This window comes from Macrobrachium nipponense, chromosome 34 (genome assembly GCF_015104395.2).
Source record: "Macrobrachium nipponense isolate FS-2020 chromosome 34, ASM1510439v2, whole genome shotgun sequence".
Taxonomy (NCBI): domain Eukaryota; kingdom Metazoa; phylum Arthropoda; class Malacostraca; order Decapoda; family Palaemonidae; genus Macrobrachium; species Macrobrachium nipponense.
In genome coordinates, this window is record NC_061095.1 from 30,455,709 (window position 1) to 30,480,509 (window position 24,801).

The following is a 24,801-nucleotide window of genomic DNA, read 5'->3' on the forward strand; positions in this document are numbered from 1 at the left end:
AATCTAGTTTTTAAAAAGTTGACTACCTTTTTAGTTACTAAAACAGCTTACTGAATATCCACAATTTCATTTTATAACATTTTGGTTGCACCATGGCTCCACTGATTTATATTGATCTATACTTCTATATGCAGTTACACTAAAGCACATTATATTGCCCCAAGAAATCTCCTATACTATATATGGCAACTTGTTTTATCATTCTTACACTCTATGCATGTTAAAAGCAAATTTTTTTTAAATTCATTTATTGCTTTAATACGGAGCTCATGAAGTTGAAGGAAGATTGATGTGGCCCTACTACGCAGGGATCTACTCTTTTATGACAGAGTAGCTGCCTTTTGTACTCAAAGGAATTATTCTGATAGTTGCCCTATGGCACCATTAGAATTGCTTTACGGCAAAGCTGAAACATGACCATTAAAACTCTTGAACAAGGTGGTTGGGCAGTAACTACTGTCCAGGAGGAGGAGAGACCCGACTACCTGGATGTAAACATTCTACTTTGCCTTTCGACCCAGATTTCAGATTGAGGGGTGGCATGAGGTGGGCATTAGTGTTAAGAACCTCAGGTTTGTATAGTTAGGAAAAATAAAATTTACTTTCAAAAATTGTGATTTGTTCCTACACGGTAAACAAACCCTCAGTCCTTTACATTAGGAAGACTCACTTATTGGAGGGAGGAATCTGAGAGAGTCTCTAGAACTGACTGGAGTTCAGCACACCTAGGCTATTCCTCCTGGTCAAAAAAGCAAGGAGTGCCCTGCTGCTAACAAACTGATTGGAGTAAAAGAACTGCAAGATCAATAATCAGACTTCTGGGCCTTTTTGAAACAAGTGAGGAATCGTAACTCATATGAAAAAGGCTGGGAAGAATATTAAGAGTTGGTGGCATTAATGCAAAGATCCAAGAAGGGTTTGCCTTATTGCCAGACTCTCCTTCCTCCCCTTGCCAGAGGAAGGAGCAAGATTGCCTCTATGTTTTTAACAAGATAAACAGAAAGGAAGCTCGATGTGTAAATTACCACATCAGACGCCAGTTCAGCAAGTGTAGGTTCGAGTCCTATTCTCAACCCGAAGGAAGAGAAGTAGAAGGATGAGGAAGGAGGAGGAGGAGAGGCTAGTCACTCTCGATTCCTAACTTCTGGAAAAGTACACCTTAGGCAAGATGCAACCTGTCCTCTAAAAGGAGCCAGGTAAGAAAAAAACTTGTTCAGCAACCACCACATGTCTAAGGAAAAAAGGTTCCAAGAACTTGTGGGCAAGACCCGAATGAAGAAAGACATGAATGTGGTCCTGATGAGACCACATCTATCTAGCAGTCCAACCTATTCTTTGGAATGTGAGAAAAGGACTAAGCCACTGGCACTGTGCGCTCTCAGCGAATGCATACATCATTGCCAGCTGCAGAGAACCTCCTACCCATCTCGCAAAACCAGGAGAAAGATGTGTCCTCAGATACTTCTCCCTTGGTGAGTTAAGTACTGGAGAAAGGTTATCGACATTCAAGTCAAGGGTGTCGAGTCTTCCACAGGTAGAGCAATACATCAATTGAATGAAGTAATAAATCTGCCTCATTAAATACAAAGTCCAAGGTGCAGGGGATTATGAAAGATTCGAGCCTGTCCATAGATGCAGAATGATACAGATGCAGTGTTCATTGCAACATTCAAGACAGAGTGGAGACATGATACCTGCCTTTTGAAGGCTGATGTTGAAGATGATCCATGCAAATCATCTATCCTCCTCGCCAATGCCAGAGAGGCAAGATGAGGTCTTGAAAAACAACTGTCTGATGAGTCTCACAAGGGCATGTGAGCCCTAAACAAGAGTCAAATGCCATCTAAAGACCAGAGGTCCCTGTGATGGCAAGACAGAGAGAAGTTTCTCATCAGCAGTTGAATCTCAACTAAAGAGAAGCAATACTACTTACGTGAAAGACTAGGGCAAATGTGGACCTACGTCTTTCACAGTTGAATCGGGGAGAAGTTAACTCTCATGATTCTGATCAAAGGAAAAGTCCCATCAATGACACCAGCCAGTGAAGACAGCTCTAATCCCTGGAATATCACAGAGGACTGAAAGAGTTAGTCAGCTATTTTATTGCTGCTCGGTGAGAAAGCCTGTGCTTGCAATGAAGGCTGGAAGTCTTTAGCTGTGAAAACACAGGGATTGTCCTACCTGAAGAACCGCTTCTTGTCACTGGTACAAAGGAAGGAACAATTGTCGTTACTCTGGAAGCAGAGCTAGTAGGTTGGGCGACAGGCGAAGTCTTCCGTCATTCATTTTCAATTCAGGTTGAACAAATATTAAATGAACACCTTACGAATGAGAAAAATGTATGTAGAGGACAAAACTGTCAAGTTTGTCTGAAAAAATCATTCTGAGTCACTGCAAGGCCAATGGGTGAGTTGTGATGGAGCAGAAGACTTGCAGACTTCTTTTATAACATGAAGTAAACAGAAAGATGATCATGAGTCTACTGAAACATCTCTCTCCCAGTGGCATGTATGGAGCACGAGACAGGAACCTAAATGAAAATCAAATGCTGCCCGGATACATTAGGTCTGTGATGGCCAGACAGAGAGGTTCATATTAGTAGTTAACCCTCGATAGAGGAGAAACAATACCAAGACGAACAGTGTCTTCACGAGAAAGGCAGTACCCTGCACCTCATTTGACCCTGGAGGCTGAGTTGCTTGGTAGCACATTCCATTTTGGAATGTGCTTGGCATACAGGAGATACTTGAGGAGATACTTATTGTCTCAGTCACACACCTGAAGATAACTGTCCTACAGGTATGCGCCTATTATTTGGTCTTCTCCACCTTCTTCTATGGTGACAACAGGACACCAAAGAAGACTAGCTCCGGCCGAATTGGTTGTTCCTGAAACAGAACACTGGAGAAGTGGAAGTTTAATACTTCCTGAGCAATTTCCATCCTGAACAGCTTAGGCATACATCTAGTGATATCCTAAGACCGAACCAGGAATGTAAGCTCTTGCAGCCGAACTCTGAGGAGAAATCTCCGTAGACTTTCTCTAATTCGCTTCACCCATCCCTGTGTAACCCAGGAAGTAGAGGGAACAGGAGAACCAGCAGGAGGGGGCAATTTGCACACAGATCATCAACCTGCAGTGATGATCTGTGAGCGAGAGTTGGGGTTAACTGGACAAGCTATTGGGTGGCAAGAACTTGCAACATTTTACCATGCATCCATCCTCTCCGTGGTCAAAACCTTACATGAAGAGGACCATACAGAGGACCTCCTCTCAAATTCTCCTGACATTGTCTCAAGAGACGGGCACATCTTCATTGAATCTGTAGCAACACTAACGGTAGTATTGACAGGCAGGGGCGAGTCAATATATATATGAACTGCACCCTTCTCCTGCCCTGGGACAGTGAGAGGTCTCTCTGTCAGCAGTTCGGGATGCACACAAATTGTTAGAAACATGAGCACTCGGAACAACTTGCGAATGAGCACCTGACACAGCACCCATCTAGATCTAAAGACAAACCCCTAGACTGGTGATGGAATGCAAACCAAAGCTTGCGCTCCCACAGCTCCTGAAACACAAAACCCAGGGGCATGTGAATTGGTTCCCGAGCCCAAAGGTTGGGAAGAGCCAATGAGAAATCCCATTGCCTCCTCAGGAGGAGGCAGCCCTTAGAAATCCTGCAGGAGGACTTCTTCGTTGGGGGAGAAGCAGCCTTCCTCTTCTTTGGCCAAAGGGGTAATCCGGTTTCCGAGGACCTCCTTGAGCCTCAGAAAAAGAAGGGAAGGGCAGTGGAACATGATGTTTCTTCCTCGGGTTTCTTCCACCAGATGATGATCAGACATCAACGGCAGTAGAGGCAGGAATCACAGGGCAGCTGGGAATAGAAGCTGTCCCATGATAAGTTGTCAGGGCAACAATAGTAATCTAACATGCAGCACAACAAGGGAACAGCACACACACACACACGGGGCAGTGCCACAGCATGCTGGAGTGCCACAAATACACTCCAGAGGGTTAGGATAACCAACATAGTGAGACATCCAGTCATTTAATGCTGTGTTCTATGACTGATAACTGTCAGCCTTAAGAAAAAAAGGAAAAAAAGATTAATAAAAGGAGACTCCTCTCATTCCGAAGGGTACTGCCCTTCAAAGCAAGAGAAGATCCCTGAGAATAGCCAACCAATCGCCAACACCTTCCAAGCTCCTTGCCTGACAAATGAGTGAAGAGGGCAAAGGAGATATCTCTCCTGAAGGAGAAAAACACTATAAGGAATGAATACCAGGGGAGAAAAACAGAGGGCGAACACTCCAAAGTTTTTTCCCAGCAAATTTCCATCAGTGCAAGTGCAAATATCACATTTCAATAATCATAACAAATATACTGTCACATCATTCATATCAAAGGGCATGAGAATGTGATAAGGGCTTGAATATAAAAAATATCAAACACAGTATATTCAATATATATATTTAAACAATAAAAGAAAAGCTTCCACTGGGAAAAATGAGATTAACGACAGTCAAGCAAGAGCTCAAGAAAACACATCTGCATTGGATGACAGCTGAAAGCAAAGAGGAATGTTTACATCCAGGCAGGCGGAGAGACACAGGTGGGTCTCTCCGCCTACTGAACAGTAGTTACTGCCTAACCACCTTGTTCAAGAGTTTTATTGGCCATGTTCCCGCTTCGCTGTAAAGCAATTCTTAATGTAAAGGACTGAGGGTTTTTATATCATAGAGGACCAATAAACTTGTAATGAAGTATGGTACAGGCAGTCACCAGTTATAGGCACACTCGGTACATAATGGTGATCAGGTTTTATGGCACTTGTCTAGCGCCATAAAATTGGCAATTTATGGCGTCATATCGTGCCGAGTTCCAGTTATCGGCACCACAAGATGCCAATAATAGAATTATGGTGCCATAATATACCTACAGGAGGCACCATTAACCGGATATCGGCGCCATAAATCACCAAGTTTTCACTTATGAGCACCCTGCCGAGAATGAAACCCCCACCCCCATTAACCAGGGAATGCCTGTACATTAAATCAAGCAAAGCCAAAAAAACAAAAAAACAAAAACTTGTAAGTACATACTAATGCCATAGCATGGGCAAATTTGCTGAACACCACCACATCAGAGACATTACTATTGAGGATTCCTGACAGGTATGCAAAACAGCTCTAAACACAGTTAAAGGTTATCTTTGGACTTTTTAAAAGTCCTCCAAAAAGACTGAAAAGCCACCTGTGCTAAGGGTAATCCTTGCACAAAAAAATATGCCCTGAGAGCAAGCTAACAAAAAATCCAAGGCCAAAATTTTAATTGCTTAGATCCTTTTACAATATCATGACCAGTTTCGACACTACGTAACCCCTTGTAGCTGGAAGGATCAGTAACAAGAGTACCTGCTTTTGACACTAGTATTGATAATCATTGGCATGATGCCTCAATATGCATGTTTTAAACCAGACAACAAAAACCTCATCAACAAAAGGAAAATATTCTGCTTTTTCCAAATGCAGAATGGAGCTTGCTCCTTCCTTCAGCAGGCATTAGGAAACTGCAAAAGGAGACAGTCCTCTTGCCATATAGTATGACAACAAAAGCCATGGAGGCAATCTCTTTTTACATTTCAATGGAAATTATGGTACTTTCATTCTGGAGAACCAATATCGCCCTTTGGGTGGCTCCAGTCTTCTGCCCTTTCAGTCCTATAACAGTTAATCATGTGAAGGCAGAATTTATGAACTTTGCATTTAAAGGGACACAACAAAAAAAAAAGGGGGACATGATGCTATATTTATTTCAACTCTCCAAGTACCAGGGAACTCCATAAAGGATTGGAAAAAATTGGCCTTCCTTATGAAAGGGAAACGTTCCCTTTTGATGTTGCCACCCAGGAGTTTGGTGCCTCTGTGGGCCTAATCTCAGATAGGACAACCACTTCTGAGTTCCATGTAAAGGCTCCACCCCTTTTCTGTCCTAGCCTTTTACACCATTCCAAGAGTTGAAGTACTCGGAAGACTTCAGTCAAAAGGTTTCCTGATGAACTGGAGCAAGTCCCACCCAATGGGCATTTTTCATGGGTGGGGCATAGTTGGGATATCTTTCTCGGTCAGTTTTCTTCCTAGCAAGACTGAAAACCATAATAAGGTAGGCCCCACAAAAGTTTCTTATACAATCCAGGTTTTCCTGCAATACTGGATAGTTGGGAAGGTATCATCTGTGGACCTGGAAGAGAACTCTGCAAAACAGGCCAATAGTGCCATAAAATCGGCAATTTATGTCTCCATAACCCGCAAAGTTCTGGTTAGCAGCACCATAAGGTGCCAGTAATACATAACATACCTAACAGAGGCACCATTAACCAGTCATCAATGCCATTAACTGGATATCAGCGCCATAAATCGATGAGATTCAGTTAATGGCAGTTTTTGCTTATCAGCACCCCGCCAATAATCGGGGGCTGCCTATACACAGATACGCCCTTGACAGGTTAAGGAGGCCATTGAGAGGGTTGTCAGGAAGAGGGAAGATGGTCACCCGTTTTAAAGAGGCATTGCATTAATGCCTCTTTAAAACAGGTGACCATCTTGCTGGAATTGATGGGTGTCTTCCTGCCTCAAGCTGTCTTTCAGAAAATTTAAGCCTCCAAAATGAGCTCACAATTTGTTGGTCCTAGACAATATGACAACCATGGACCTTTGCTATTTATTATCTGTACTTGTTATATGTGGAAAGGTCTGGAGAACAAACTGATTGCATTAGTCAGTGATACTAATCCCCTAGCTATTGTTCCTTCTCCATGCCTTGGGTCTATGGTTGCAGAATCCTTGAATAGAGATCTTGAATGTATTCATGAGTGGAGTAGGCTTTCGGACATGAAGCTTAACCTTTCTACAACTCAATGTGTGATAACTGATCCAGAACACTTTTGTCTTTGCATTCTGATTTACATTTAGTAAATGGTACAGTTTTAAATATTAGTGACTTTTCATAATTTTAGGTGCAATTTTTTATATGAAACTGACTTTTGAGAAGCATATGTATAATATTACTTCCTCTCTGCTTTTCAAAAAGTTGATATCTTGTGGAAATGTTCTAGAATATTCTGGAAAGTAGCTTTGATATCAACTATATGGCACTTGTGAGCAATCCACCTCAAGGGGTTGCATAATGTATTAGCAGACTGTCGAGGCAGAGGGCAGCCTCAACTGAGTGGATGTTAGACAAAACCTCCTTTCAAATAATTGCTAGCATTCTTCGGCATCCAGAAGTGGACCTGTTTGCCATTCACAAAAACCATCAATTACCCATGTAAGTCTCCAAGCCTAGACAGTTAGGCAATAGCAAGAGGAAATTTTCTACAAGAGTGGAGCAAATTGAAGAAATTGTACCTCTACCTCTATTTTCCCAGATTTTGAAGGCTTTGGACAAACTCCTTACTTTCATTGCAACCAGCTACCTAGTGGCCCCAAATTGGTCAAAGATTTACTAACTCTTACTGCTTCAACAGGGACATGAATTCAATCCTAATGCTGTCCTCTGTTTTATCCAACCAGGAGGAGGAGAAGTCATGTACACCAGTTTTGACAAAGGAAAAAAATTATTTTTGATAGCCACTAAGAGTCCTCAAACCCATCCATTTTCCCTGACAAAAGAGCATGGGAATTTTTGGTGAGTTTTTACTTCCACAGATCTGGCAAGTAATGGGGATCTTTCCCAACCTGTGCACTGTTGCCAAATCTGTGTGTGAGAAGGGAGGAGGAAAACCAGGTAAACACCGTAGGCAAGGAAAGACCCCTTTTACCTTTAGTGATTTTATCACTATGTCAGTCAAAGGCAATATTCTGGCTAAGACTAACAATGAGAAAATTTTTTGATGAGGACTTACCATAGCTACCAAAAACAGGTTTTTCCTTCATCAAAACATGTTCTTTTGCAAGACTTGGGATTAAAAAAAATGGATGTATGCTAGAGAATTTTAGGTGCTACTATTGTCACACTGGAAGATGAATAATGAAGCTGTAAGACTTTATCTTACATGAGACTTCTGTTTTGAATTGCCAGTTAAAAATTTGTGTTTGATACTAATTGCTGTCTTGTCTTCTGTAATGCCACCCAAGTTAAAGATAAATCTATTATATATTTGGCAATGTGTATGTGTGTATGATTGGTATGAGCACCTGGGCCGTCGGTCTGACGGGACTGAGATTCGGAATGGAGATGGGTTTCCACCCCGGGAAGGTCGAGACCTATGTTCAGGAGGCCGGTTTACAATAGGGTTTCAAGCAACAAAGGGCAGCAAAAGTGCCGGAGGAGGTGGGGTGCCTTCCCCGAAACGGGCTGGTTCACATAGACTTAATAACGTCACAAATTTATCATACCCAATTTTTGGTATATGTAGTAAATAATATGACTTTCGATTTTCGGTATACGCAGTAAATATGACTTACTATCAAATACTGGAGGGGTAAGACATCAATGGCACCAAAGGTGGTCAGGGTTGGGCACGGTGTGACAGAGAGAGAGTGAGAGTGGGAGAGCAGAGGGCATGATAGGGAGAAGAAAGAGGGTAAGAAACAGAAAAGTTTGGACTGTGAGAGAGAGAGAGAGAGAATTGATCAGGTGCCATTCAGTTGTCTGGTGACTCCCCAGCTGGACTTTTTTCCAACCAGTTGCTAACCCTGGGGAATGGCAAGGCGCCGGTCGATCCTGAGACAGGGCTAGTCCAATTTCCGAGCAATTTCTGCACCCTGGTCAAATCTGCTGATGACCTGATGGACACTGTGTTTCCAAGTATCCTGCAAAACTACGACAAACCGGACTGGATTTGCGAGAGGGCAATCCTGGCCCCCAAGAATGAGTCAGTCACCAAGCTCAATCTTCAGGTACAGAGAATGCTGCCAGGCAACGGGAAGTCCTACGACTCGATCGACACAGTCATGGGCCCAAGCAAAGCAGTAAACTACCCAACAGAATTTCTGAACTCTTTGAACCCTCCAGGATGTCCTCCTCATGTCCTGCATCTCAAAGTCGGAGCCCAAATCGTTCTTCTTCGAAACACAGACAGTCCAAAACTCTGCAACAGAACATGACTCATCATCAAAACCCTGCATTCAAACTTGATTGAAGCAATGATCCTGACTGGGTGTAGAACTGACGAGAATGTTTTCATCTCGCGAATTCCCATCATCCTTAATGATCTTCCTTTCAGCTTCAAGTGCCTTCAGTTCCCAGTCAGGTTGGCTTTTGCCATGACTATCAATAAAGCCCAGGGACAGTCTCTCAGAGTGGCTGGCATCAACTTGGAGCAACCTTGCTTTTCTCATGGGCAGCTTAATGTGGCGTGCTCAAGAGTGGGCTCTCCGGAACGCCTGTTCATTTTGTCACCGGAGGGAAAAACAAAGAACATAGTCTACCAAAAGGCTCTCCAGTGAATTGGAATCTCTCTGCCAACACCAAGAATTTTTCTTTCCATATATGTTTATGATGCTTCATTTTGATATTCATTTTCAAGGGTGTTGTTTGTTTTGTCAGATTTGCATTCCTCACAATTCAGGTCATGGTACTATATTCAATTGTGGCTTGATTTATCTACTTTCTTTTCATAAACTAAGCTCTGGGTTACACAGACCAATCTAGCTGGGACCCGTCCGTAGGGCGGGTAACCAGCTAGTATTTCAATACAATATAGTAATTGAATAACCAGATAAATAACACACAGCATACAGTAATAAACACAGAATACAGTATTTTCAATTTATCATTTTGCAATATCAAAAATTCCAAACAAAGTATGAAACTATACTCTGTTTTTTTTCATCTGTCCATCGGCCTGTGGTGTTTTCACATGGTAACACTGCTTCCCGGGCTTTAAATAGTTACGCTATGTGTAAATTTTAGGTAAATAAAAGGATATTTGGGTGTACATTTGCAACTGAAAAGCGTTTTAATAATTTACTGTATGCGAATTACTCCGTTAATATTCGAAATAGGATATTGTTATTATTGTTGAATGTAAGCTAATGTGACTATCTAAATCCCTGGACGCAGTGTTACCATATCAAACACCACAGGCGGATGGACAGATGGAAAAAAACCGAGTATAGTGCACAATACAGCTAAAATTGTAAAATCTCCTACTCATAAATGCCAAGACAATAGTGGTTCTCCCAGTGATCATGCTAACACTCTACTTACATCTGAAAGTGACTAAACATCTTTCAGAAAAATAAATCATTCTTCATCTGTTTTCCTTAGTACTGGTCTCCTTTTAAGATGAAGTACGCTTTTAATATACAGATGAAAACATTATGTAATTATGCAATGATATTATACATGTCATTATGGAGGAGTAATTTTAGTTTATATTTGACAACATCTCCAAAGGTTGTGTGAGAGAGAGAGAGAGAGAGAGATTGGTGGAAGAATGAATGGGAGTGGTTAGATGGCGGTCGGAAGCATGTCTGTTGTGGCACTCTGTAGGTAGTCAATGAAAGTCTGTTACGAGAGTTGTAAACAGTGAGGCGTCTGGTCAAGTCAGTGTTGGTTTTGGCAGCAGTTTTCCTTTGGTGTTTCGTTGTTTGGGTGTGATTTGATAGATTTTGGGGTTGTGAAGTTGTTGTGCGTGTGTCTGTCTGGTTGTGGTGAGGTTAAGAGGTTTGTGGTGCATTTTCGGTGTCTGTTAGTGGTGGTTGGGGCAGGGTTGGTTTTGGCGGGTTGTTGTACTGCTGTAAGTCGTGTGGTTGTCGTGTTTTTTCAGGCGGTTGGTGTTCATCTGCATTTAGTCGTTGGGTTATTGAGTTTTGTGGGGTTGTGGGTCCCGGGTGGTTGATTTGTGTTTGGTTGTCGGCGGTGGTTGTGTGTTGGCTAGCCTATAGCCTATATCCAGTGGACGACAGCACAGCCTAGTCCTAGGTATCAGAAGCCAGCGGTGAGTACCTGTTTATGTTTTTTGTTCTGTATGTAGGTATTGGGGCAGTTGTCCTGCTGTGTTTTTTAGTGTTAAGTGGAAAGTGTGATTGAGGGTGGGTTTGATAGCCAGACAGGTTAAGTTTATGTGGGGAGGTTACTTGTTTTTGTGATCCCGCCACATTATTTTTTGGCGCCCGAACAGGGACTGCTGGTGTGGCAGCTGCAGGACAATTGGTCTAGGCTAGTGTGTATGAGTGGTGAGAAAGTTTGAGATGGAAGGATTGAGTGAGGTGGAGAGGCTGAAGGAGGAGTTGAGGTTGGAGAGGGAAGTAAGAGGACAATTAGAAGTGGATAATGAGAGGTTAAGGGTAGAGTGTGAGGAGCTGAAGAGCGAGTTAGAGGAAATGAGAGGAATGCTAAGGAGTGCAAAAGTGGAAATGAAAGAAGAAGTGAAAGGAGCAGAAGAGAGAATGGTTGAGAAAATGGATGAAAAATTCTTAGGGATGATGAATGCAGTGCAGGAGATGATGAAGGGGTTCATGGGAGAGGGAGCTGTAGGGGGTAGGCCTACTGGGTCTTGTGATAGGCCAGAAGTGGTAAAGACAGTGGAAGAGCGAGGGGATGAAACTACGAGTGACGAAGGTGACTTGTTTGTGGTAGGTAAAGGGAAGAAGGGAAAGAGACAGGATAAGGATAAACCTGAGGACAAGAATAAGAAGGGGGCTGAGGAAAAGAAGACGATTAAGGGAAAGAAGGTTAGGAAGGATGACGGACAGGATGAGACTAGGACTGAATACATTGGGGAAAGGGCTGAGAGTGATTTGGATAGTGGTGAGTGGAAACAGGTGGGTAGAAAGAAGGGCAAGAAGAGCGTAATGAGGAGCATGGATGTTAGTATGGAAGTTGATTCCCTATATTCGGACGAGGTTAAGAGGGATCAGAATGGTAGTAGCGAAAGTGAGAGTGAGCGGGAAGTACGAAAGGCTGTATATATGAGAGAGATACCTAGATGTGCACAATACGAGGAATATGGTAGTAGGGACATAGGGGATTTTTTTAAGGAATATGAGAGGTATTGTGAGGCAAAGTATGGGGATAATAAGAGAGTCTGGGCAAGAGAGTTGGGTGGCTTTTTGACGGGATTTTTGTTGAATATGTATGGGGTAATGATGAGTGTAGGGAATGTGCCGTATGAGTGTGTGAAAGCCAGGATTGTGGAACAGGCGAAGAGGATAAGGAGTAGTGTTAGATATAGGAGAAAACATGGTTTTGATGAGGTAAGAATGAATGTTGGTGAGTCGTTGTCGATGTATGTGTGCAGGTTGGAAACATTGGCCAGGAAAAAGTTTGGGGACGAAGGGATAAATGAGTGTAAAGAGTTAGTGAGGAAGTTGTTGGCGACTGTGCCTGAGAGTGTGTATGAGTTTGTAAATCTGAAACGTAAGGAGAAAATGCGATGGACGAATGAAAGGTTGTCGTGGAACGACATTTTGGAAATAGTAGAGGATTATGAGTTGGATAGGTGTATGAAAGAGAGTAGAAGTGTTAGTATTAGGACTGAAGTGGCTGATGTTATACCAGAGTTTAAGAGCTATAGGGAGGCAGTTTTGGAAGGGCCAAGGCGAATGGCAGAGCGAATGGTTGATAGGAGCGTTAGAGCCAGTACGTAAGTATGGTTAGCCCTAAGAGAGATCGAGTGCAAGCGTTGGAAGATTAGGGTCGGTTAGTCGTGAACGAGAGCAGGAATGTTACAGATGTGGAAAGCTAGGGCACAGGAAGAATGAATGTCGGTGGGCGTTGGGAGCTTGCTTCAGGTGTGGGCAAACAGGGCATTTGGTGAGCGAGTGTAAGAAAGATAGGGATGTTAAGTGTTACAGGTGTGGGCAAGTAGGGCATATAGCAAGTGGATGTCGAGGTACTCGTGTGACTGAGGTTTGCGGTAATTGCGGGAAGAATGGGCATTATGCTAGGATGTGTAAGGAACAGCGGGCAAAATGTGTTGAATGTGGAATGGAAGGTCATGTGGCGAGTGTGTGTAGGCGAAAGAGGATGAGTCAGGTTGGGAGTTCGGGAAACTAGGTACAAAGGGGATTCAGTTGGGTGGGTCCTCTGGTGTGCGGTCAGTAAGAGTGATGCATGTGCGTGAAGGATTGTTGCATGAAAAAGGGTTTGGAGAAGAGCTCATGAATGTATGAGTGTAAAAGTGAGGTGCAAAGGGGTGTGTTTGGTTGCTTTGATTGATACTGGGTGCAGTGTCAGTGTTCTTTTTAAGAATGGATGTGACAAGTTGCGGAGTGAGTGTGAAATTAGGAAATGTAAAGGGGAGGTACGAGGAATAGGAAATTTGGGTATGCCTGTGGTGGGAATGTTGCGTGAAAATGTAGAAATCGAAGGGGTAGTGATGGATGAAGGTGACTTTTGTGTGATCGAGGGAAGGAGTGATAAGTATGATATGTTGTTAGGATACAGGTTCCTGAAGAAGTGTGGGATGGTGGTCCATCCGAGCAGGAATATGATTGAGTTGCATAGGAAGGGGAATGTACATGGAGAGTTGTACTTGGATGTGGGGATGGAGGAGTAAGCAGTAAAATATGGAAGGGAGTGCCGTTGGTTGCGAAAGAGAGTGTAAAAGTGCCGCGAGAAGTTGGAGAAGTTGTTAGTGTGAAAGTTGCGTGGCCCGATAGTCTTGGGATTGTCAAAGGTGACAAGTGTGCATATGTGTTGAGGGTGTGGATGCGAACAAGTTGGTAAGAGCGAGTGTGCATGTGTACGACGGGATTTTGGATATGGAGAATCCTCGGGTTTTTTGTGGCCTCATTGCCGAGTGTTAGGAAAAAGCGAGTGCGGGTATACGTGAAGGTGATTGTGTGGGGTTGTTGTATACGTTGGTGGATGTGGACGACGAAAGATATGTTAGGGTGCGGCAGGTGATGACAGGTAGCATGAAAGAAAGTGATGAGTGGAAGTATGATGATTGAGAGAAAGAATTGGGGTGGATGAAAATGTTGGTGATGACGAGAGGGAGCGGTTGATGCAGATGTTGTGGGATAGGCGGGGTGCGTTGAGTCGGGGTGATGAGGATTTCAGGGGATCTAAGCTCCAGAGTTTCAAGATAGTTTTGAATGACGATACCCCCATATATCAGCGTCCCCGACACTTTTCTGCGCCTATTGCCCGAGAGATTGAGGAACAGTGTGAGGAAACTTGAGAGAGTGGGAGTGATCGAGAGGAGCGAGAGTGCTTGGAATAGTCCCATAGTCCCAGTACGCGAGACAGATGGGAGTTTTGAGGATGTGTGTGGATTACAGGAAGGTGCATGAAGTGACTGTGAAGGAGCGATTCCCGATGAATGTGTGTCTGATTGTGTGTATAAGATGCATGGGATGAGAGTGTTCACAAAATTGGATTTGGTAAGGGGCTATTACCAGATGCCTCTTGAGGAAGGGAGCAGGCATGTTACGGCTTTTTCGAGTGGTAGCTGCCACTATCAATTCAAGAGGTTAAGCTTTGGATTGGCTAATGCGCCTGCTGCCTTCCAGAGGGCGATGAATGTAGTTTTGGCTGGTTTTGATAGAAGGAAGGTGACTGTGTTTATAGATGACGTTTTGATTGCAAGTGAGACTGTTGAGGAGAATGTGGAACTGCTGAGAAGGTGTTAGAACGGTTGGAAGAGGTTGGAGTGAAAGTGAAGCTGGAGAAGTGTACGTGGTTGGCTGGGGAAGTGGAATTTCTTGGTCATAAGGTGAGTGCGAGTGGTGTAAGGAAGAGTGAAAAGTTGGTGGAAAAAGTAAAGGAGTTTCCACGTCCCCCGGACCGTGCGGGAGTTAAAGGGTTTTTTGGGTTTGATTGAGTTCGGGAGGAAGTTCGTTAGGGATTGTTCGGGTATAGGGAAGCCGTTGACTGAATGGACCGGGAAAAAAAATTGTAGCTAAGCTGAGGTGGGATGAGCGAATGGTGGGAGCATTTGAGAGATTGAAAGAGGAGGCTGCTAGGGACGTCACCTTGGCTTTTCCGGACTACAGTGAGGATGCCAGTAAGCTTGAGTTGTATGCTGATGCTAGTAAGTTTAGTATGGGAGGATGCTTGGTGCAGATGCAAGAGGTGAATGGGGAGGGACAATTGAGAGTGATTGCGTATGTGAGTAAAGCTTTTAATAAAGCAGAGCTTAAGTATTCGGTGGTTGAGAAGGAGCTTGCGGCAATAAGGTTTTGTGTGAAAGCGTTGAAAGTGTTTTTGTATGGGGTAAAATTTGTCATAAGGACAGATCACGTCCGCTAGTTTATATGATCAAGAAGGAAAGTGTGAATGCTAGGATTGCGAGGGACAATTGAGGATTTGAGTGAGTTTTGATTTTAGCTTAGAATATGTGCCGGGGAGTAAAAATGTGATTGCTGATACGATGTCTAGGATGCATGGTAAGGACAGTGGTGTTGTGAAAAGTGACTGGGATCCGGAATATGTACCTGAGGGGTTGGTTGTAAAAGAGAGGTTTGAAGGGAATGACAGAATGTGTGAATGTTTGTTTTCAGCATTGAAAAACCTGGAAGGTAAGGGTCTGGTTGAAGAGGTACCCGGTAGTGTGAATGAGTTGCGAGTGAAGTTGATGAGTGATATGCAGAAGGAAGTGGCATGTGCGGAGGAACAAGGTGGGCAAGGAGAAGTGTTGTATGAATTGTTGTCAGCAGTAGCTGAGTTGTTTGGAATAAAAGTGTTGTTGTATTTTGGATGGGACAGACCGGTTGAATATCGAGGAAGGGTGAGTACTGGTAATGAATGTGGGGTTTTGATGATTCAGTGCGGGGAACGTGGTTGTAATTGGTTGGTTACAAAAAGGGACTGTGAAGGGGATCTGAGTCAGAATTGTGGAAATGGGGAGTTAACTGGGGATGAATGTGATGAGGAGGATGGTGATGTGGATAACCAGGTGGACGTGGTAGTGAATGTGTGTATGCATGGGACTCGAGGGAAAATGGTGACGTTTGTCCAAGTAAATGATAGTGAGTATTGTAGTTTGGTTGACACAGGGCACAAGTTTCCTTGGTGAGTGGGTCAGTGGTGAGTGAACTTGAGAGATGTGATTGGGAAGTGAAAAGGCAGTCTACAAGTGTGAGAATACATGGGTTAGGACAAGAATGTTTTAGTATGGGAAGAGGTACGGTTAAAGGTTAGGTTGGGAGATCTTGAGGTAATGCATAACTTTATAGTTATAGGAGAAAATGACATGCCATCTTGTTTTTTAATAGGGATAGATTTTTTGAGGATCCACGATATAGACGTAGATGTAGGAAATGGAATTCTTAGAAAGGGGGGCAGGCAAGTAGCTAGGATTCAAGATGGTAATTTGTTTGTAGCAAACTTTGTGGGTATGATTGATATTGCTAGGAGTGAGAATGATCTGTTGAGTGAGGAAGAGATTGAGGAAATGCAAAATAAGTGCCTGGAGATAAGTGTGTTGCGACAATGTGTTTTGGGAGGAGTGCGTGTGGAAGACTGGCCATGTGAATTGGATGTATATAAGAGGGTTGCTAAACGTTTTGTGGTGTGCAAAAACATAGTGTACTTTTTGCATCAGGAAGGGGTGTATGACAAGGAAGTGTATGTGCCAGTGTTTTTCTGTTGAGTCAGCTGTGAGTATGTGTTTGTTGGTGCATGATCGGTTTTGGGCATATGGGAAAAAATAAGTTGTGGGAATGCATGAGAGAGAGATTGTATGCTCCTGGGTTGAGTAAGATTTGTGTGGATGTGGCTGTCACATGTGAAGACTGTCAGAGGGGAAAGTATCAGAGTGTGCATGCAAGTCCACCTGTGTTGCGATTGCAGATGAAAGAGCCGTTTGAAATGCTTGTGATTGATTGTGTTTCTTTGCCCAGGACTGCGAGAGGACACGTGGGGATGATTGTGATGGTGGATCACATGAGTAAATTTGCTTATGTGGTTCCCATCAAAGATAAGAGGAGTGAAACTGTTGCACGAATGGTGGGTCAAGTGATGTTGCCCATGTGTGTGTGTAAGCCGGCAAAAATGTTGAGTGATAATGGACCTGAGTTTGTGGGATGGGAATTTGAAGAAATGTTGAAGAATGGGTATTGTGCATGTGTATTCTACTCCGTATATGCCAGTGCGAATGGGTTGGCTGAAAGGACTGTTAGGACGATGACTGAGATTTTTGCGAATGATGAGTAAGAGGCGGACAAGGATTGGGATATGTATGTAGGACGTGCAGTTTGGGTATATACGCCACACTGCAGAAAGAGTATAGGTATGTCTCCTTGTAAATATGTGTTGAATTTTGAAAGGATTGTCAGACCGCGGTTGGGTCTGTCAGAAGGTGATCGGGATTTGTGGAAGAAAGCGAGTGAAAAGTTTGAGAGTTTTAAGATTGGGATAAGGTGTTTTGAAAGAGGTGGTTTGAGATGGGAAGATGAATGTGAATAAAGTAAGGGAGAAATTTGAAGGGCCTTTTGAGATTTTGGAAGTGGGACCGAGTGGATTGAGTTATGTTTTGGGGAAATTGCGAGTAGGTGGGGGACTGGATGAGGTTAGGGCACACCATAACCAGCTCCGTAAGTGGAGGGAAGTACCACAGTATGTTCGGGAGAATGCGATGAGTGAGTGGTTGAGGGTGAATAAGTATGAGCCGACTGTCGGTGAACAAATTGGTCTGGGAGATCGACAGTTGGTGTTGGTTGAGTAATGGAAGAAACAGAAGAGTTGTGGGAGAGAGGAAGTGGAAGGGAAAAGCGTGAACGGCATGGTAAAGGGGTTGGTGGTAGGGTGCAAATGGTTGATAAAGCGTGTGCTACGGATGACTTTGGGGGAATGAATGATACTTGTAGTGTATGTGGGTTTGAGTTGACAGGGACAAATAAGGCTTCAGTGAGAAGGAAACTGCGTAGTGAGGAGGTGGTTGATAGGATGGATAAGTCTTTGCAGGAGTTTGACAGAAGTATGGATGAACTGAGTGGTTTGGTGGCCGAAATAGGGGAGATGTTGGAACCAGAGTTGGAAGACATCGGTGAAGTAGTGAAATGGAATTTGGGAGGATGGTAGTGAGGGAGATAATGGGAGTTTGAAAGAAAGTGTTTGGAAGAAGTGAATGGCGATGTAACTGAAAGAGTGTATGATGGTCCTCAAACAAGATCCAGGGGACCTGCATCTGAGCATCCTTGGGTGTTGCGAAAGGCAATTTAGTGTGGATGTTGTGAGTGTAAGGAGATGTTGTCAAATGTAATGGGGGAGGTAATATGGAGGAGTAATTTTAGTTTATATTTGACAACATCTCCAAAGGTTGTGTGAGAGAGAGAGAGAGAGAGAGAGATTGGTGGAAGAATGAATGGGAGTGGTTAGATGGCGGTCGGAAGCATGTCTGTTGTGGCACTCTGTAGGTAGTCAATGAAAGTCTGTTACGAGAGTTGTAAACAGTGAGGCGTCTGGTCAAGTCAGTGTTGGTTTTGGCAGCAGTTTTCCTTTGGTGTTTCGTTGTTTGGGTGTGATTTGATAGATTTTGGGGTTGTGAAGTTGTTGGTGGCGTGTGTCTGTCGGTTGTGGTGAGGTTAAGAGGTTTGTGGTGCATTTTCGGTGTCTGTTAGTGGTGGTTGGGGGCAGGGTTGGTTTTGGCGGGTTGTTGTACTGCTGTAAGTCGTGTGGTTGTCGTGTTTTTTCAGGCGGTTGGTGTTCATCTGCATTTAGTCGTTGGGTTATTGAGTTTTTGTGGGGTTGTGGGTCCCGGGTGGTTGATTTGTGTTTGGTTGTCGGCGGTGGTTGTGTGTTGGCTAGCCTATAGCCTATATCCAGTGGACGACAGCACAGCCTAGTCCTAGGTATCAGAAGCCAGCGGTGAGTACCTGTTTATGTTTTTTGTTCTGTATGTAGGTATTGGGGCAGTTGTCCTGCTGTGTTTTTTAGTGTTAAGTGGAAAGTGTGATTGAGGGTGGGTTTGATAGCCAGACAGGTTAAGTTTATGTGGGGAGGTTACTTGTTTTTGTGATCCCGCCACATCATAACATTTCCTATGAGAGCCAATCAAAACCAAACAATATTTAGAATATTTGTTGAAAACATAAAATCCTAATAATACAGCAAACCAATTTAAATATTTTGAGGTCATGGAATTGATAAGTACAACTCAGGTACTACTACAAGCATGATTGTTAAGAATGAACATACACATGTCTTGATGTTTTTTTAAAGAATACATTTTAAAAAATATACCTTTCTTTCTTAAAGTGCCTCATCATTAAACCGATATCACAAACATTTTCCTTTCAGGTTTATTCGCAAATGCTCATATGTCTTATGAAACTGACCGTAAAAGAGGAATGCAAGGAGAGCCCAGTTTGGCTAACATGACTTCAACTGCTATTAAAATACTTTCCAAAAATAAGCACAGAGGATTCTTTCTGATGGTAAGGTTTGCTTCAATATTCATGTACATTTAGTATTGGTATAACTGTAACTGCATGAGAGAAATATTCATGGATATTGAGATGATATTTGACAGATTACTCTCCCCCCCCAAAAATACAATCGCTGGTAGGTAGGTATTGAAATGCAGATGGTACCAAAAATTACAAAATCTAGTTAGGACAGTGGCAGGTAGTCAAAAGAATACAAGATAAATGTTATTATCCTTAAAGGATGGGCTACTAATGCCTTTACAGTTTATCATGGAGGAAACTACTAACAAGTGAAAAAAAAAATGTAAAAGGTGAAACAGTGAGGCGATCTCCGAAAGTGGCGACAGAGGAGGACAAATGGCTGAAAACACGAACGCTTAACTTTACGAAACACATTAAAAAATGGCAGAAAACATTAACACTAAACTTTACGAAACACATTAACAAATGGCAGAAAACATTAACACTTCTTGATTATCTCCATCTTCGTTCTCCATAGAAAGCATCCTCTTCTTTCTGTGAACTTCAGCAACATTCTTGGGACCCATGGCTAATAACATAAATAATTAAGTTCACACACAACATGATAAAGTAACTTACAGTACAACAAAAGCGAATCACTAACATGAATTTACGTTAACAAACGAAATATATGTGAACGAACGAAGTCCAGTGATTACGATAACGCTGCTGCAAAAAATGGTCAAGGAACGCCTTTACATAGAGGCATGATGCTGACCAATAGGAGAGCAGGATCTTACGGCGGTGACTAGCATCAGGAACCAATGGGAGAGCCGGAGGATGGTGGCAAGTCTACTCAGTTGGCGGCGCGCGAGTTTTAAAATTGTTCTCGGTGGTCCGGGCAAATCTTGGGCTTTACCCTTTCACAACCTGAATTATTTTCATATAGAGAAGCAAAAAAATCTTTGTCATTGCTTTCGTACCTTGGATTTTTCGTAAGTAGGGACTTTCGTATGTCGAGGTTCCACTGTACTACATATAAATTGTGGAACATTTCTTGGATAAAACTTATAAATAGAATGATAAATTCTTCAAACTAATTTGCGCTTTTACAAATAACAATCATAAATTGTGAGAAGCACCAATGGTCTGAATGTACTTTAAAAGTACATATCTAGTTACATAACATTTTCTTATTTCTGTTACAGTACAGTACTTATTACAATTATGTATTTTATTTTTCTTGTCTTTTTTATATTTACAAGTATTTACCAACAAAATGCTATCTCTAACTAGACTTTTGTTAAAAACTGCTAAAAATTATAATTTCTTTGGTGTTTAATATCTCTCAAAAAATCTTGTTTAATACTCCTATTTGTATTACAGGTTGAAGGTGGGAGAATAGACCATGCCCTGCACAATACACAGCCTGCAAAAGCTCTTGAAGATATATTAGCTTTTGATGATGCAGTTACTACAGCACTTTCCCTTGTAGATCTCAAAGAAACGCTCTTCATAGTAACATCAGATCACTCTCACGTGATGACCATAAATGGATATCCAACAAGAGGGAATAACATTCTTGGTAAATTGATAACCATCTGGTGCCAGCAACCACTTCTTCTAAACCTGACACCCTATGTTTATGTTCTCATCAATGTTTATGTTCTCATCAAATGCATTTGCTTATACCACTATCCTAAAAAGTATCATGGTTAAAATTTCCCTTAGCCTAATTATCAGACCATTTTTTTAAAGTTTACCCACTGATCATCCTCAAAAGAACTACACTCTCATGGTTCTCCCTGGCATCCATAAGACAGACAAAACAATCTCAAAGATTTCTCTTATAGTTGGTGTCAGCCAGAATAGTGCTTATTGACACAGTGATGTGATAGAATACAAAGAACTCAGGGCAAGAGGGCTCTATCTCCTGTCACAGATGTGACAACAGCACATATGACAAATATTGTCCCCATTGCACTCCGGTCTGCCCCAGAGTTCATATAACCCCATTGTTTGCTCCAAAAATTTGATCATCATAACAACTTTCAAGCTAAGTACATAGTTTTAGAACTCGGTGGAAAGATTTAGTTTGTTAAAATTTTAACCAGTAGGCTTACAGTGGTCCCCCCGTATTCGCGGGGGATGCGTACCAGACCCCCCCGTGAATAGTTAGAACCCGCGAATGTTTGGAACCCCTATAAAAATGCTAAAAACAGCCTATTTTGTTAGTTAAAACTCAAGAAAAACCCACTAAAAATGTTCATACATGGTTTTTTTAATAGTTTTATCGCAAAAAGTGCATTTTATGATGAAATTCATCAAAAAAACCAGGAATTTGTGGATATTTACCATAGAAAAATACTGCGAATGCGCGAATTTTCCGCGAATAATGCAGGGAAACGTTCCCGAGAGGAATCCGCGAATGTGTGAGTCCGCGAATCTGGAGAACGCGAATACGGGGGTCCACTGTATATGTATTTGTTAAAGTTGGGAACTAGTAGGTCTCTTGCAAGGTGAGAGGTTAGGGCTAATTGCTAGGCTACACTATAATTGCCATGCTGTTTTTTTTCTGTTTTACAAAGCAATAATTAGCATTAATGTAATAATAACAAATAATTTTGGTATTAAAACTCATTAGCCAATGTTTTTTTAACATTGATAGATAATTTACAGTGACCAAAAAAGGGATTTTGACGAAGGAAAAATCTATTTCTGGGTGATTGGCTCGTGTCGCCCTATGAAAGGATCCTTAATATCATTCTTTCTAGGTAAAATTAATCTAAAATTACCAGAGAAAAACAAAATTAAGAAAATGTCAGTAAAACTGACTCGCTCACTCTTAAAAAGAAGTGTCGGTATGGCAATAGGGGCGAGTGGGAACACTACCACGAGACATTCACCAATTAGAACTTCCAATCAGAATCCCCCCAAGAGAGAGCTGATACCAACAGGTGATGCGGCCGCTACTACTACTACTAGAGGACGCCACGGACCACAGCGCCCCTAGCGGACATCCTTAATCTAAAAACATCTTGTCCTGCAGGGGGGGGCAAACAATACAGGGTGGGTTTCATAGGGCGACACGAGCCAATCACCCAGAAATAGATTTTTCCTTCGTCAAAATCCCTTTTCTGGGCTCAGCTCGTGTCGGCCTATGAAAGAGTACCAGAGAAACAGACAAGATGGGAAAAAAGGACAAATGTAAAGCAGTTGTAAAATGAGGGATATAATATAAGTAAATCAAATACAGCAAATAACTAAGTACTTAAGTCTAACTTATTCTAAACAGTAACATAAAAGAAAGTTAGTAATGTAAAGTACTTAAAATTACAATAAACACAGTAAATTATAATAATGCAGTGTAATTTTAACAAAATAGATTTACTTAGATAACTTATTTACAAAATATACAAACACATTGTGTCCTACCCTAGCATAAAAATAAGGGTAGGTACACTGAACGTACATATCAAGTACCCAAGGTGTGGATGTCCCTAGCAAAAAATAAGGGACAATCCACTAATATGATTTCAGCGGCTAAGGCTAGGATATCCGAGTAGCATGGCGATAGGGTGAGGCATGTTGGATGAGGTAGGTAGAAAGGAGACCTGGATCTGTACTACAACTACTATACAGTATCAGGAGAAACAATGTTTCCCGCTGCTACTGCTGAAAATTTTAAAGATTCCAAGGACTTTAGATAATGACGTTTAAAGACTGTCGGAGATTTCCATCCAGTATACTTTTTAAGATCCTCAAAGTTCATATGTTGAAAGTAATTAATTGAGGTGGCTACTCCCCTGATGTCATGTGCTTTTGGAAATGAATCAGGATTGGCTTGTTTAATGAAGTAAAGGATTTGTGTCTAATACCTTTTACTGACAAAGTACCACCTTTCTCTCTCATGAAGAGAGGACCTGAGGATCTTGAGGATGTACGAGATAGAAAGGCTCTTAAAGTTGATACTGGGCAAAGAGAAGGGTCTTGCGGAAGTGGGATGACTTTCCAAGGGGCCCCACCTTGCAAGAGGATCCTCATTTTTAGCCAAAAACTACGATCCGGAGCAAGCAGAACTTCTCCTGAGGGGAGGAATTCCCACATGACCCGCATCTCTGGATAGAGCCGACAGTTCTGAAATCCTAGCTCCTGAAGCTAGGCTTAATAAGAATAATGTCTTTCTAAGAAGCATTATGAATGTACAGGATGAGTTGTCAGTATCTGAAGCTAGTTTGAGGACATCATTAAGAACCATGAAACTGCAGTAGGCCTTTGAGAAGGTCTAAGTCTAGCACAGGCTTTAGGAATAGACGTAAAATAAGATTCCGTCAGATCTATCTGAAAACCTAACTGAAAGATCTTCTTCAAGCCGATTTTTATGAGTAGTAATAGTGCTAGCTGCTAAACCTTTTTCAAACAAGGATCTGAAAAAGGATATAGCTAGATTAACTGTCATGGTTGTAGTGTTTGATTCTTTCAGGAAGGATGCTAATTTTTTAACAGCTGAGTCATATTGTCTAATAGTTGACTCTCTCTTATCTGATTCTAGGAAGAGAATATTTTGTGGATCAATATTAGCATCTTTATTAGCCGCAAACTTCATGAAGTCCATAAGTTAGGGTCTGAAGAATTCCTGAGGAAGCGAACACAGTCCTCATTTGTACTGATTGTGACAGCTTGGGATTGGAACTCCGTTGAGGTCGGAGACCCAATTCCAGAAGAAGAGGATACCAGTTTTGCTCTTGGGCAGTCCGGTGCAATCAGAGGCTTACTATTCCCTTGAAAGTCCTCAGCTTGCTTAAGACTTTCAAAAGAAGATTCACTGGAGGAAAAATGATATTGTTAGAATACAATAAAGTTTTGTACATACTTACCCGGCAGATATATACTTAGCTTATGTCTCTGACGTCCGACAGAAATTCGAATTTCGCGGCACACGCTGCAGGTAGGTCAGGTGATCTACCCCTGCCGCTGGGTGGCAGGAATAGGAACCGTTCCCGTTCTAGAACCAGATTTTCTCTTCCACCTGTCTCCTGAGGGGAGGCTGGGTGGGCCATTCATCGTATATATCTGCCGGGTAAGTTATTGTACAAAACTTTATTGTATTCTAACAATATCATTTTTGTACATGCAACTTCCCCGGCAGATATATACTTAGCTGATTGACACCCTTGGTGGTGGGTAAGAGACAACTATTTACTGAATAGACAGGTAAACAACATACGTTGTAGGTAATAAATAAATAAAACCTTGGTTCCTACTTGTTCAGGCGGAAGATTCCATGGCTAATGCCTAGGAATCTGCTTCGCCTCAGAGCCTCAGCGAGGGATGTGACCTATGGCTAAGAGTTCTTGTGGGTCTGTCGATGGGGTCTTATCCATTTACTCGACAGAGCCTCTTACATGACAATATGCCTATGCCTAGTGGCATAATTAAGGAGCACAACACCGATCCGATCACCTGATCCTAACGAGGGTTAGTGCTTAAGTTGAAAAGAGTTATCCCCAAACTC

General features: G+C 42.3%; 2 protein-coding genes across 2 annotated transcripts in view; one reads left to right on the forward strand and one right to left on the reverse strand.

Moving 5' to 3' along the window:
* The window catches only part of LOC135208074 (DNA-binding protein SMUBP-2-like), a gene marked incomplete in the record, with an annotated part of 738,222 nt that overhangs the window by 325,443 nt on the left and 387,978 nt on the right, over nucleotides 1-24,801 (reverse strand).
* LOC135208010 (alkaline phosphatase-like) overlaps nucleotides 1-24,801 on the forward strand; it is a 194,087-nt gene that overhangs the window by 125,771 nt on the left and 43,515 nt on the right. Inside the window, exons 8-9 of the mRNA XM_064240104.1 lie at nucleotides 19,198-19,334; nucleotides 20,673-20,871. Of these exons, the coding sequence (XP_064096174.1) occupies nucleotides 19,198-19,334; nucleotides 20,673-20,871 (336 nt within the window). The remainder of the gene's footprint in view (nucleotides 1-19,197; nucleotides 19,335-20,672; nucleotides 20,872-24,801) is intronic.